General features: G+C 35.3%; 4 protein-coding genes across 5 annotated transcripts in view; 3 read left to right on the top strand and 1 right to left on the bottom strand.

The window, feature by feature from the left end:
* Positions 1 to 1,640: 1,640 nt before the first annotated feature.
* On the top strand, positions 1,641 to 5,122 carry LOC123689182 (trypsin CFT-1-like). The gene is made up of 4 exons (XM_045628233.1): positions 1,641 to 1,744; positions 3,244 to 3,415; positions 4,268 to 4,523; positions 4,674 to 5,122. The coding sequence occupies exons 1-4, from the start codon at positions 1,699 to 1,701 to the stop codon at positions 4,971 to 4,973; spliced, it is 774 nt and encodes a 257-aa protein (XP_045484189.1). The 5' UTR covers positions 1,641 to 1,698; the 3' UTR covers positions 4,974 to 5,122.
* A 1,633-nt stretch (positions 5,123 to 6,755) lies between these two features.
* Positions 6,756 to 8,939, top strand: LOC110996369 (trypsin CFT-1). Its single transcript, XM_045628124.1, has 4 exons — positions 6,756 to 6,865; positions 7,429 to 7,600; positions 8,198 to 8,453; positions 8,594 to 8,939. Exons 1-4 carry the CDS (start codon positions 6,820 to 6,822, stop codon positions 8,891 to 8,893), a joined length of 774 nt encoding a protein of 257 aa, XP_045484080.1. The 5' UTR covers positions 6,756 to 6,819; the 3' UTR covers positions 8,894 to 8,939.
* A 1,489-nt stretch (positions 8,940 to 10,428) lies between these two features.
* Positions 10,429 to 14,256, top strand: LOC110996370 (trypsin, alkaline C-like). Its single transcript, XM_022264005.2, has 4 exons — positions 10,429 to 10,536; positions 11,621 to 11,792; positions 12,929 to 13,184; positions 13,888 to 14,256. Exons 1-4 carry the CDS (start codon positions 10,491 to 10,493, stop codon positions 14,185 to 14,187), a joined length of 774 nt encoding a protein of 257 aa, XP_022119697.2. The 5' UTR covers positions 10,429 to 10,490; the 3' UTR covers positions 14,188 to 14,256.
* Positions 14,257 to 14,606: 350 nt separating this feature from the next.
* The window catches only part of LOC110996332 (uridine 5'-monophosphate synthase-like), a 12,698-nt gene continuing 11,711 nt past the window's right edge, over positions 14,607 to 15,593 (bottom strand). For both annotated transcript variants that reach the window (XM_022263950.2, XM_045628123.1), the window contains exon 4: positions 14,607 to 15,251. In XM_022263950.2, coding sequence (XP_022119642.2) covers positions 14,739 to 15,251 — 513 coding nt within the window. In that variant the 3' untranslated portion in view covers positions 14,607 to 14,738. The remainder of the gene's footprint in view (positions 15,252 to 15,593) is intronic.

Below are 15,593 nucleotides of genomic sequence, written 5' to 3'. Positions count from 1 at the left end.
TCGACGGCGTGTCGTAAGGCACAGGAGGCTGATCACCCAGTTGCTTGTAATGCTTTGGTCTGGTGATCACGACGCACAACGGTGCGGTATGCGGTATGCGTTGTCGGACACTCAATCATATGAAAAACGTCGAGACTGTTCTCTTGTTCCGTCGCAGTATGCAAGCGCGGGGAAGTGGGGAGGTGTACTGCCGCACAGCGCGGCGTCATTCTCGGTTCAATGCTGCGGTGTGCGGTGTGCGTCACTGAGTCAATATGGAATTTTTCGAAGACAATTTACAAACTTGGTAGCTGCGGCAAAATCAACTGACCACCACTCCGCAGGGATGCTAAATGCTGCGTCGTGACGCTGCGTTTCGGGGCATACCGCAGCGTTGTGCGTCGTGATCACCAGACCAAAGCATTAGATTGACAGAAATCTAATGAGTCTAGACAATGGAAATTTACGTAGCAGCGATTTGATTATACATAATATTATTAGCGTAGAAAATATTTTGCAATTGTGTATCTAAGAAACGCAAGTAACTCTAAATTCCGAGACACAGATACCCTGATATAACGCTATAGACATGAAGAAGTCCGAAGCGATCCTCCAGGGGTGTGTGATACGATGATTAATAACAGGCGTAGTACTGACAGCTTATCGTGATTATCACGGCAACGCACTCGCGAGCCCTCTGGCATTGAGAGTGTCCATGTAATATCAGGTGAGCCTCCTGCCCGTTTGCCCCCTGTTCTATAAAAAAAAAGGCTTGGAGGTGTGCCAAATATTAAAGAAATTGTTACTTAAGACTTTGGTGAATTGGTGTTTTTATATATGTATTCTTTCTTCATTTAGTTATATTATCAATTTATTGGTAGTTTATCAATTTATTACAATGTGATAAAATTTAATAAAATATTTAGTGACGACTTTTTCCTATAAGTCTAAGATCCGGGATTCGAAAAATATACCCTCATAAGTCTGCTGCAATTAGTAGTAATTAATTAATTAACAACTATTTTATTTTTAATTTTTACTTTCTCATGAAAAATAAATTAGTTGTTAATTAATTAATTACTATTAATTGCAGCAGGCTTATGATGGCAGAGGTTGTTTTTATACGTTCATGATATTGAAATTAGCATATAAAAAATTGTTTCATATAAATAACAGATGAGGGTATATTTTTATAATCCCGGATCTTATCGGACTATATTAAAGCGTGCCTTTGGACAAATATTTTATTTTACGAATGCTCTTAACGTTGATCCTATATCTGGACTTAACACTTAAATTAAAACATAATACATATTTGAATTGTACATGATACATCGCGATTTTATTGGACAGGGCGCAAACTATTAAGTGCTTATCTCCGTTCAAGGACTACCGCCGGGAGCCTTACGCGTGTGATGTCTGAGGATACGCTGTTTCTAAAGAGGTTTTAGTAAAATTAGTTCGAAAATAACTCTAGGCAGGTAGTCCCGCAAAGTGGTAGTGCCCGGCAAAAATTATAGACTCTTTTATGCAATAAAATTTAATTTACATAACCCACGCTTGACCGTGTTTAATGTTTCTGGGAATCTGTATACCTTGTACCTATCTGTATTAATCCAGCCAATATAATTCTTTTTAGATATCATTAAGCTTATCTTTATATATAAAATATAAAAGTGCGGCCCGTGTTTTAAATAACAATATTGGTAGTAACACAATATGAAGATTCTAATTATTTTGAGCCTCGCAGTGGTCGCGGTGTCTGGTAAGTTATTCGTTATTCCTATTAAATTTTAATTATAATTACTGTTACAACAGGATTTTCATGATTTTCATGATCACCAATCTAAAGCCTTATCTGTCTTTCAAATATGTATGTAAAGTTACGTACCAAACAATGATTTGACAACTTGTGGAAGTATATTTTAATTATAATTACTGTTACAACAGGATTTTCATGATTTTCATGATCACCAATCTAAAGCCTTATCTGTCTTTCAAATATGTATGTAAAGTTACGTACCAAACAATGATTTGACAACTTGTGGAAGTATATTTTAGTGTATGGATTCAGTATAACATTCATTTAAAAACTCGGTCGGTTGGATAACATAAAACATTATTCTTATAATTAAAAATAATATCGGCATTTATTAAAGTTAGCTTGACGGTCTTCAATCTCCTATCAATCAAAATCGAATGACTAATTATTTACAGGCTTGTTACTGAATATTTTGCTATGCTCTCAGTTTTCGTTGTCGTATTCAATTTACTAATATTACGTGCTTTAAATAGACAACCATAATATTGATCTTATTAACAAAATTATTGGCGATCATTCGTTTAAATAGATTTGAGTAGCCTTAACATTCTTATTATTGTAATTTATATTGATTGTAATTACTAAGACCGGCTATGCACTTGCGAGCCTTCTGGCAATTACAGTGACGAAGGGCGGTGGTATAACTTAACATCAGTTGAGGCTGAGTTGACTGTTTTTTATTAAATAAAAAAAAATTGGTGCCTTAAAAACCTCACAGCAACACACGCGCTTACACGAGTCGAGACCCTGGTTCTAAGGCAGGATACAAAGATTCTAGTGTCTAGACCAAAGTAATCTACCGTCGAACACTTTTGCGAAGAAATCACGAGATGATTTTTTGGGACTTCGAGTGCTACGGATTTGTTTCAGTAGTTTGGCTATACCACGCCTTAATGTACAAAGAAGTTCAAAAATACTTCGTTAAATAGTTTTATTCTACATTTAATAATTCTTGGTAGGTATAAACCCTAAAATAGCATTTAATATGTTATTTTAAAAAATATTCCCACGGAATGTAACTCTACGGTCGGTCTCTTTTTTTGTCCTTATAACTTTTAAGTTAAAGGTGACATCGTCATAATAAAACATTGATGAAAGTATTTCATACTTTTATCATCAAAATTGAATCATTGTTATGATCACTATTTTGAATGGATACAAAGAAGGAGTGAATTCTTGGATGCATAGGCCAATCGAGTGGAAGAGAGATAGATGCGGCGTAAGCGTACAATGAGCGTAACGGGACTCCTGCGTGTTCGTTCGTGCACGATTTATTGGAAGTTTTCACGTTGATTTCCCATCAAGTAGGATACATAATATTAGTGAAATCAACGACTATCAAAGTAACATATATAATACATACTTGTATTGAGATATACTGTACCAATTCCTACGTATCAGCAATACTAGAGCCAGAATTAAATAGATTAATTCCTTTACAGCCGTGCAACCGCGTTTCCAAAGGATCGTTGGTGGCTCGGTGACAGACATTAGCAAATACCCATATGCCGTCGCAATGTTGTATTCTCGTACAGGCGGTGGTGTACACAACCAGAACTGTGGTGGAACCATCATAAACAACCGATCTGTGTTATCCGCTGCCCATTGCTACATGTAAGTAGTGTCCATCTTTATTATCATCGGTCCCAGAGTTGCTTACAAGTGTACTCTTTCAAAATTATTAAAGTAAAAAATTTCAAATTTATTTATTAACAATGTACACCTATGAACATCAATAGAGCTATACATATTAAATGCAAAATCCTTCTAATTTTACATTAATTGCCAGTACTCAAATCAAGGGCGTTGAACTGTTGAGAAGAACTGGCTATAAACTCTCTGCCACACTTTTTAATCGCTATGTTTTTTGTTTTACACAATGTTTGGAAGGAGCTACTATAACACCATGTTCCACATGACTTTATGGGAACATGTAGTTAACGATAAACGTTTTTTATTTTTATCTTTGTTAAATTGATATATTACTTCACAAACAACGGTAATTAATTTATATTCTTATAGAAACGCTCAAAGAAAAAAATACATGCTCACTATCTTAAAAGTCTGTTCTGAGTGACGTCTGTTTTCTTCTTTTCTTAGTGTCCTGTATTTATGTTGACACATATATCAAAATCGTATAGAAACTACTACACCAAACAGTATGTACATTTTTAGTGCGTATCTACGATACGCTACAACTTCTTAAGTAATTAATAAAAAAAGCAAAGATTTGTCCTCTATTAAAAGTAGACGTGGTGAAATAGGAGCACACACTTACGTTCTCGAGGGAAATGCACAGTCATATATAGTCGAAATAACTAACATCCCGCATACACGAATTCGAGTTTGACCAGTCGCCCAAGTCGTACCCGTTTACGTGTATAATGTATGGACAGTCATCATAACATATTAGGAAGTGAGACTACACGACGCATCCAGGACGTTTAATAAAATAACTTTTTTCAGAGGAGATACTGTTCGGCAATGGCGTATGCGTGTTGGTTCAACTCACAGTAACAATGGTGGTGTAGTGCACAACACCAACGCCATCATACTCCATCCTCAGTACAACAGTAGAATCCTTGACAACGACGTGGCAATTGTTCGTTCCAACACAGCATTCAACTTCAATGCCAATGTGGCCAGAGGATCTATTGCCAGCTCCAACTACTGGCTTCCTGACAACGCACCTGTCTGGGCAATCGGCTGGGGATGGACGTCCGTAAGTTTAATACAACTGACTATACTTATATATATAAAAATTATAAACTTTGTTGATCAAATACTGTGTTTGCATTAGTATAAATTTAAGGTATGATGCATAGTTCTTGTATTATAAGTGTAAGTTTCATTTATAAATGTGTAATTTTAGTCATACGGACCCGCATCAATCCAACTCCGAGAGGTACAACTGTACACCGTGAATCTGCAAACTTGCATCAACCGCTACAGGGAAATCGGCAACGTGGTAAACTCTAACATGTTGTGTGTTGGTATCTTGGACGTCGGTGGCCGCGACCAGTGCGGTGGTGACTCTGGTGGTCCCCTCCTCCATAACAACGCCGTTGTTGGTGTCTGCTCTTGGGGCCACATGGACTGCGGCCACCCAAGATACCCAGGTGTTAATGCACTCGTGTCCCGTTACACAAGTTGGATCCAGGCAAACGCTTAAATTCAGAAATATTTATCTTCTTCTTCAAGTGCCTCTCCATTACTGGAGGTTAGCCGTCAGTTTCCTGAAACGCGTCTCGTCCTGCGCCAGATGCAGTAATATTTATACGTTAAAGTAAATAATTGTCAATTATACTATATGCTGAATAGGTTTTGTTCTTATTTGCTTATCCTACATATCCTTAAAAAATACCCTTAAAAATAATATTTATTATGGAACATAAGATACACAGGTATCACTTATTCCACGTCATTAAATTTTAACCTGTAGGCATCCCTACTCATCGGCAAAGAAGGCAGAGGGTGTAGGCCGAGAGAAAAAGCCAGCGTAGAAACTCTCGGTACTCTTTTAAAAAAGCAAATCAAATCAAAAAGCAAACAATACTTTTTTTTTAAACAAATAAATTATCAATATTATATTCGAAATAATTCATAAAAATAAAACACAATAAACTAAACTGAAAAGATTCTTCAGACTATTTTCGAAATCGAACCAAAGATGGTACTTGATAGCTTCGGTAACATTTTAAAAGAAATTTGAACTCGAGAAACTTGTGTGGGAAAACACGAAAATTGATCTTATTTATTTATTCGAAAAACTGAATTAAATTAATTCTTCCTCACTTTCTTTCACTTTATTTCCCTGTTAACAACTTGACTTTCCGGGTATTTTGCGCTTGTTTAAACAGTTAAGTAGTGTAATCAGTTGAAAATTTAACTTCGTTGCGATATATGAGTGACAGTATGACTTTTATATTGAAAATACGACGAGTATAATAAAATAATATCTGTGTATCAATAGGATACTGTGCAGTAAATGTGTCAGTAATAAAAAAATTGCAGAGTTGGCCTTGTGGGTTCAGCGTGCCACTCTCATCCCTGAGGTCGTAGGTTCATTTCCCTTTTATGCGCTATTGGATTTTTTTTCTATGTGCGCATTTAACGTTCGCTCGACCGTTGAAGGAAAATAAACAAGGAACGTGAGGAAACGGCTTGCCTTAGAGCCAGAAAATCGACGGAGTGTGTAAGGCACAGGAGGCTGAACTTCCGGTTGCTCATTAGATTGACAGAAATCTAAGATATCCTGATATAACGAGATAGAAATCATTCAAACTGCGATGCGATCCTCCGGTGGTGTGTGTTACGAAACTGAACTGATGTGTCATGAGATAATAATGGCTACTTAGAGCAATATGTAATACTTTTATGATTTAGTTAAATTATCAATTTATTGGTAGTTTATCAGTTTATTGCAACCGAGATAAAATTTAATAGCCTGAAGCATTTTGTGACGATTTCTTCCTATTTAAGCGTTCCTTTGGAAAAAAATACTTTATTACTTCTCTAAACGTTGATCCTATCTCTAGAGCTATCACTTACATAATAACAGATAATAGAATTCTTATGAAACAATCAAATCAATTCCGGTCAATTTCCGTGTAAAAGTTAATTAAAAAGTGATATTAAAAATATCACATGCCCCTTCGTGAATGTAAACAAAAACTTTATTTTTTATTTTTATACATATAGTTATTACTACCTAACTATAGCTACTTGATTCTAAAAGACGGGGCGCAAACTATTAAGTGCTTATCGCCGTCCAAGGACTACCGCGGGAGCATTACGGGTTTTTTGAAGGGTCCCACAAAGTGGTGCTGAGTAGCACGGCAGAAATTATAAAATATTTTATACAATTAAATTAAATTTACACAACTCACGCTTGACCGTGTTTAATGGTTTTGGGTATCTGTATTAATCCAGCAGATCGAATTCCTTTTAGATATCATTAAGCCCATCTTTATATAAAAATGCGGCCTGTGTTTTAGTAACACAATTGGTGACACAATATGAAGATTGTAATTTTTTTGAGCCTCGCCGTGGTCGCGGTGTCTGGTAAGTTATGTTATTTTTATTAAATTTTCATTATTATTACTCTGACAACAGGATTAAATCATCAGAGATTTACTTCAATACTTAAACTATACAATAAAGTTTTAATAATTGTATTACATATTTGTAATGTAAGCATTTCAATTACATATCTATAGCCTTATTTGACTTTCAAATATGTAAATTTATTATTTGAATGCATACAAAGAAGGAGTGAATTCTCGGACGCATAGGCAAATCAAGTGGAGAGAGATAGATGCGGCGCAAGCGTACAATGAGCGTAATGGGACAATGAGTCATGCTTTTTCGTCCGTGCAGGCGGCGTTCATCGATTTATAAGACGTTGCCGCGTTGATTTACCATCAAGTAGGATACATAATATTAGTGACACCAACGAATTTCAAAGTAACACATCATACATACTTGTATAGATATATATATATACAAGTATGTATGATGTATACAAGTATGTATATTGATATATATATATATATATATATATATATATCAATTACTACGTATCAGCAATACCAGAACCATAAGTAAATAGATTAATTTCTTCACAGCCGTGCAACCGCGTTTCCAAAGGATCGTCGGTGGCTCGGTGACAGACATTAGCAAATACCCATATGCCGTCGCAATGTTGTATTCTCGTACAGGCGGTGGTGTACACAACCTGAACTGTGGTGGAACCATCATAAACAACAGATCTGTGTTATCCGCTGCCCATTGCTACATGTAAGTAGTATCCATCTTTATCATCATTGGTCCAAGAGTTGCTTACAAGTGATCTCTTCCAAATGTATTAAAGTAAAAAAAAATTCAAATTATTTATTCATTCATTCACAATGTACACTTATGAACATTAATAAAGGAATACATATTAAATGCTAAATGCTTCATGCAAATGATGATGCAAATCAAGGGCGTAGAACGGTTGAGAAAAACTGGCTATAAACTATCCGCTACTCTTTTAATCGCCAAGTTTTTGTTTTACAATATGTTTGTAAGGAGCTGCAACCATTACACCATGTTCCTCATAACATCTTAAGTAATTAATAATAAAAAAAAATTAAATCAAAGATTTGTATTCCTTCTTTTCCTTGAAAAGATTCCTTGATATAGGAAGACGCACTTACATTATGGTGGGAAAACATTGTCGACATAATTAACATCACCGCATACACGAATTCAAGTTCGACCATTTCCCCCAAGTTGACCCGTTTACTCATATGACGCATGGCCAGCCATCGTCATATGAGTAAATCATTTGAGGAAGCGAGACTACCCGACATATTTAAATAACAGGAGGATTATTAAAATAACTTTTTTCAGCGGCAATACTTTACAGCAATGGCGTATGCGTGTTGGTTCGACTCACAGTAACGGTGGTGGTGTAGTACACAACCCCAACGCCATCATAATCCATCCACAGTACAATAGTAGGATCCTTGACAATGACGTGGCAATTATTCGTTCCAACACAGCTTTCAACTTCAATGCCAATGTGGCCAGAGGATCTATTGCCAGCTCCAACTATTGGCTTCCTGACAATGCACCTGTCTGGGCTATCGGCTGGGGATGGACGTCCGTAAGTTTAATACAACTGACTATACTGAAATTATAACGTTTGTCGATCATATACTGTATTAAAATACATTTATTGTATGATGCAAGTGTCTTATTAAAAGTGTAAGTTTCATCTTTTTATTTTAAATTTATAATTTTTAGTCGTACGGCCCCACATCAATCCAACTCCGAGAGGTACAACTGTACACCGTAAATCTGCAAACTTGCATCAACCGCTACCGGGAAATCGGCAACGTGGTAAACTCTAACATGTTGTGTGTTGGTATCTTGGACGTCGGTGGCCGCGATCAGTGCGGTGGTGACTCTGGTGGTCCCCTCCTCCATAACAACGCCGTTGTTGGTGTCTGCTCTTGGGGTCACGTGGATTGCGGCCACCCAAGATACCCAGGTGTTAATGCACTCGTGTCCCGTTACACAAGTTGGATCCAGGCAAACGCTTAAATTCAGAAATATTTATTATTTATATAATTATACTATATGCTGTTTATTTTTTGTTCTTATTTCCTTATCCTACATATTCTTAAAAAAAACAACGGTTATTATGGAACATAAGATAGACAGGTATCACTTATTCCACCTTATAAATTTGATTGCAAAGAATTAAAAAAATAATAATAAAAATTATCTTTACAGCCTATGCTTGCGTGGGAAAATACGAAAATTGATCTTATTTATTAATTTGAAAAACTGAATTAAATTAATTATTTTTCACAATTCTTTCGCTGTTAAGAACTTGACTTGCCGGGTATATTATAGCGTCAATGATAAAAAAAAATACCAAAAAAAATTATTAAGACTGGACAATGAACATCAGCAATCAGCGATATGAGTATATATATTATTAACATAGAAAATATTCTGCAATTGTGTTTGCAAGAAAGGCATCTAACTCTTAATTCTGAGACACAGGTATCCTGATATAACGAGATAGAGATCATTCAGAAGTCCGATGCGATCCTCCGGTTGTGTGTGTTACGATGATTACTTACAGTAGTACAGACAACTTAGCGAGATCATAAATCTTGGAGGTGTTTCATGTATCAAATCAAAATGTTACTTCGAAGATTTTTCAATAACGTTTTACATCCTATTTCAATAATTGGTATTTCTATGTATGTTTTTGAAAACCACCTACGCCTTCATCGCATATTAATCATGGAAACTGAACTGATGTGTCATGAGATAATAATTGCTACTTGGAGCAATAAGTAATACTTTTATAATTTAGTTAAATTATTAATTTATTGGTAGTTTATCAATTTATTGCAATGAGATAAAATTTAATAGTATGAAGGATGATGTGACGACGATGACGATTTTTTCCTATTTAAGCGTTCTTTTGGAAAAATACTTTATTTTATTACTTCTCTAAACTTTGATCCTATATCTAGAGCTATCACTTACATTAAAATAGATAAATGAGTTATTATTCTTATCATGTTGGTAATTTGCGTATTTTTATTAAACTTATTGTTTTATAAAAAGTGATTTATAAAAAAATATCACATAGCCCTTCGTAAATGTAAACAAAATTTTTTTTTTAAATTTTTAATAAAAAATAATCAATGTTACTGTATGATGATGATGAAAGCTAATGTCAAAAAATATTCAAGAACTACTCTAAGGGTTTTTATATTTTAATTGTACCTACATGATACATCGCGATTTTATAGGACAGGGCGCAAACTTAAAAATTAAGTGCGGCGATAAGCACCAAGGGCTACCGCCTGGAGCCTTACGGTTGTGATGTTCGAGGATACGCTGTTTCTAAAGAGGTTTTAGTCAAATTAGTTCGAAAATGACTCTAGACAGGTAATCCCACAAAGTGGTAGTGTCTGGCAAAAATTATACTTAAACTCTTTTATGCAATAAAATTTAATTTACATAACCCACGCTTGACCGTGTTTAATGGTTCTGGGTATCTGCATACCTTGTATCCGTATTAATCTAGCCATTATAATTCTTTTTAGATATCATTAAGCCCATCTTTATATAAAAGTGCGGCTTGTGTTTTTAATAACACAATTGGTAACACAACATGAAGATTCTAATTATTTTGAGCCTCGCCGTAGTCGCGGTGTCTGGTAAGTTATTCGTTATTTCTAATATATTTTAATTATAATTACTCTGACAACAGGATAAATTTATCAGAGATTGATTTTCAATTAAGAAAGTAACTATAAATTAAAGTTCTAATAATTGTGTTAGATATTTGTAATGTAAGCCTTTCAAGGACAAATCTTATTATATATGTTTGAAATATGTAAAATTACGTACCAAACAATGGTTTGACAACTTGTGGAAGTATATTTTAGTGTATGGAATCAGTATTACATTGATGTAAAAACTCCACTTCATAAGTTGCTAGCTCCCATACTATTGAGGTTCCGTTTGTTGTATCAATTAAATAAAAATTTGGCGCCTTAAAAACTACACGGCAATACACGCGCTTACACCCTGATTTAGTTATTCCACGCCTTAATGTGCAAAAAGTTCAAAAATACTTCGTTAAATATGTTTATTTTACATTTATTATAATTATTTTTATATATCCTAAAATAGTATATACCCTAAAATAGCGTTCAATATGTTATTAAAAAATATATTAACCACGAAATGAAACTTTACCGTAGGTCTCTTTTTTGGGACATTATAATTTGGCAGTCTTTAAAAATTGGCTGTCTGTAAAGTCGTTTACGGACTATATAATAAATTATCGTTGAAATTATTGCATAGTTATATGGATAAAATTGAAACATTTTATTGAATTATCACAATTTGAATGGATACAAAGAAGGAGTGAATTCTCGGACGCAAAGACCAATCGAATGAAGAGAGATAGATGCGGTGCAAGCGTACAATGAGCGTAACGGGACAATGAGTCGTGCCTTTTCGTTCGTGCAAGCGGCGTTCATCGATTTATTAGACGCTATCACGTCGCTATACCATTAAGTAGGATTCATGATATTTGTGACAAATCAAATCAAATCCAAAAATAATTTATTCATCTAAGTAACATGATGTACACTTATGAACGTCAAAAAAAGAAAGAAAGACACCAACGACTATTAAACTAACACATATAATACATACTTAAGATATACTATATCAATCACTGCGTATCAGCAATACCAGAGCTTCTAGCTAATTAGATTAATTCCTTTACAGCCGTGCAACCGCGTTTCCAAAGGATCGTCGGTGGCTCGGTGACAGACATTAGCAAATACCCATATGCCGTCGCAATGTTGTATTCTCGTACAGGCGGTGGTGTACATACCCAGAGTTGTGGTGGAACCATCATAAACAACCGATCTGTGTTATCCGCCGCCCATTGCTTCGTGTAAGTAGTGTCCATCTTTATCATCATCGGTCCGAGAGTTGCTTACAAGTGATTTCCTCTAAAATTATTAAAGTAATAAAAAACAAATTTAAAATCATTATTCATTCATTCACAATGTATACTTATGAACATCAATAGAGTAATACATATTAAATGCTAAATGTAGCACATTAAATAATTCATACCTTTATTTAAATCTGGATGCACGACTGATCCCACTATTTTTAGACCCATCTCAATATTACTAACATTAAGTATACTTTTTGAAAAAAATATACTAGAAACAATTGCTAACATTCTTTAGTACAAACAGTCTCCTACACAACGTACAATACTACCTCTAAAGGTCGCTCCACTTCCGATGCTGGAATAGCTCTGTTACTAATAAATAAAGTGTACTACAGAGTTTTCTGTGATTTGTCCAATGCGTTCGATTGTGTTGATCATGAGACTCTGCTTTGCAAAATTGACCCCTATGGTATAAGAAATGTAGCTCATAATCATAAAGTTGATATAAAATGAACTAAATCTTCGGGATCACATAATATTAAAATGGGAGTCCCGCATTTTTATTTCTTATATATATTAACGGTTTTCCTTCTAATACAAAGCTAATATGTGATATTGTGTTGTTTGCTGTTGACACGTCCTTGATTTTTAAAGTAAATAGATATAAGACAAATTTTGACGTTGTAACAATGCACCTTCTAAAACATTATCCTGGATTTCTGAATTTTTTTCTTGAAAATGCCTATGTTCCGCGGCACTTTTGTGTGCCGCCAGATTTCAAAAGTGTGCCGCCAAATTTTGCGAACATATAATTATGTTAATATTATTAAATTAAGTCAATTAAAAAATATATTTTAATTATTAGCTTGTAATTAATCCCGTAATAAACTTTTAATTATTATTATTATTGAATCAAATATTAGTTTATTTAAAACTTTTGTCATAAACTATTTTTGGAGTGTGTTGTAGTAAGTAAATAGTTTTTATCTTTTTCTTTGTGTGCCGCCAAATTTTAAATCGTTTAATATGTGCCGTAACAAAAAAAGGTTGAGAATCACTATTGTAGGTAATGGGAAGAGAAACTGCTAGTACGGCGCATGGACGATAATTAAAATGACTTTTTTCAGCGGAGACACAATACGGCAATGGCAAATGCGTGTTGGTTCAACTCACAGTAACAATGGTGGTGCGGTGCACAACACCAACGCTATCATAATCCATCCTCAGTATGATAGTAGGATCGTTGACAATGACGTGGCAATTGTTCGTTCCAACACAGCTTTCAACTTCAACGCCAATGTGGCCAGAGGATCTATTGCCAGCTCCAACTACTGGCTTCCTGACAACGCACCTGTCTGGGCTATAGGCTGGGGATGGATCTCCGTAAGTTTAATACAACTGACTATACAATGTTTGACTGATCAAATACAATGTTTGTATTAGCCCTCTAGCTTCGAGAGTGTCCATGGGCGGCGGTATCACTTAACATCAGGTGAGCCTCCTGCCCGTTTGCCCCCAATTCTATAAAAAAAAAGGAAAAATTTGTTGTACGATGCATAATTCTCAGTACCTGGATGGCCGAGCTTTGCTCGGTATTTTTATTTTTTTATAAATTGTGTTTTTGGAAATTATATATAAGTACGAATTACATACTAATAAAATGATGAAATATGAACAATATAGATTATATATGCTGGAATAGCTTTAGTGTTGTTGTGTCGTTATAGCAATTAAAAAAAATAGTATTATTATTCGCCGACACGCCGATTATTCTGACATCTAGTCAGGAAGATTAATTTTTTCACTTTAAATTGGGACTACTCTAGTATTATTATTCGCCGATAGATGTCAGGAAGATATATTTTTCAGTTTAAATTGGGACTACTCAAACACCACCTTTTTGTTATTTTCTATCATTTATTCCTAGCTAGATCGATTTATCGCCCCCGAAACCCCCCGTATACTAAATTTCATCGAAATCGTTGGAGCCGATCCCGAGATTCCAATTATATATATATACAAGAATTGCTCGTTTAAAGATATAAGATATTATAAGTGTAAGTTTCATGTAAATGTGTATTTTTAGTCGTACGGACCCAGATCAATCCAACTCCGAGAGGTACAACTGTACACCGTCAATCAACAAACTTGCTCCGACCGCTACAGGGAACTCAACGATGTGGTAAACGCTAACATGTTGTGTGCTGGTATTTTGGACGTCGGTGGCCGCAACCAGTGCGTTGGTGACTCCGGTGGTCCCCTCCTCCATAACAACGTCGTTGTTGGCGTCTGCTCTTGGGTCTACATTGATTGCGGCTACCCAAGATACCCAGGTGTTAATGCACGCGTCTCCCGTTACACAAGTTGGATCCAGGCAAACGCTTAAAATAAAAACTACATATATGTCAAAGTAAAAAATATTGATAATTATTATGCTGTATACTTTTTGATCTTATTCCCTTATGCTACATATAATAATAATAATCATTATATTCGCACAAAAATTCATACATGATAAATTACAACTATTTATTAATGTATGTAAATAATTGTCATTCTTCTTTTGAGGGATAATTGTTTATGCCTGCTAAAGGTTACGCAAGAAGTGTACACACACCGCCGCGGCCGTCGACGTAGGAAACTTGCCTATTTCATTCACAATCTGATGCCCAGACCCTAAAAAGATTGTAGTGCCACTGTTTTTTTTTTATCCAAAATTTAAACAAAATAAAAAAAGTCAGTAAAAACATTTTTATTTATTGTACTGTCAGAAAATAAATACCTATTTATATTATTCAATAATTAAACAGTTATATAATATAAAATTAATAATGTGATAAAGTATTTTTTATCAAACAGTTTATGTTAAAGCCTAGTATAAAATATAATGATTGTGCTACCAGCCATCTTGAATCATCAATGTTTCGAAAGCCGTTTTTAAAGGCCATTTTCATCTCCGTTAATACTTTGCAATGGTTCTTTTAATCCAAATTGACACTCTTTGACATGATCGGACACAATTTCAACAGTTTCGTCGTTAATTCTCTCGGCGTTCCTCAAAATTGTTACAAGATCTGTCATAGTGAAAAGCGCATGCACGTTAACTCCATTTGCCTTCAGCACACTGGCGCCACCCTGTTCTCGGTCCAACACTACCACTGCGTGATCTACGCTCAAACCTTCGTTCCGCAGCGTTGACACTGTTTCAAGTAAACTCCCGCCAGAGGTCACCACATCTTCAACCACGAGGCATTTCTGGTGTCTGTTGTAAACGCCCTCTAGAATCTTTTTGGTTGCATACAATTTTGTTTCTTTCCTCTTCATTATCATTGGTGTGTTTCCTGTGACTGACATGACGGCTGCAAAGGGTAGTGCAGCGTACGGCACGCCACACAAGATGTCGTGTTCAATATTTGATGCTAAATTGAGGAGTTCTTGGGATATGGCGTTCTGAAAAAATAAAGTCTCGTTTTAGACAACTTCAAAGTAACCGAATGAGTTTATCAATTCGACGTGCAATTGTTTTTCCTAAAACCTCTATGGCCGCAAGAAGTGTAGTCTTTCACGGTCCGCTGCACAAGACATTTTGACTAGTCCCATGGTCTTCCGTGGGAGATGACCTCTTACTGTTTTAAAAAGAGGATACAACCCGAAAGACCGTCAATGCATCCACTGAAATGGGTGTCCATGGGTAGCGATAAAAAAACTGTGTGTATTTTTCATAGCAGTACTACTATGATAAGGTTGGTTATGTAGTAACTGGCAAGCTCTTAATATTATTACATGGTTATT

This window comes from Pieris rapae, chromosome 5 (genome assembly GCF_905147795.1).
Source record: "Pieris rapae chromosome 5, ilPieRapa1.1, whole genome shotgun sequence".
In the NCBI taxonomy this organism is placed as follows: domain Eukaryota; kingdom Metazoa; phylum Arthropoda; class Insecta; order Lepidoptera; family Pieridae; genus Pieris; species Pieris rapae.
The sequence above is the reverse complement of the archived record's forward strand: the minus strand, read 5'-3'. Positions and strand labels throughout refer to the sequence as shown.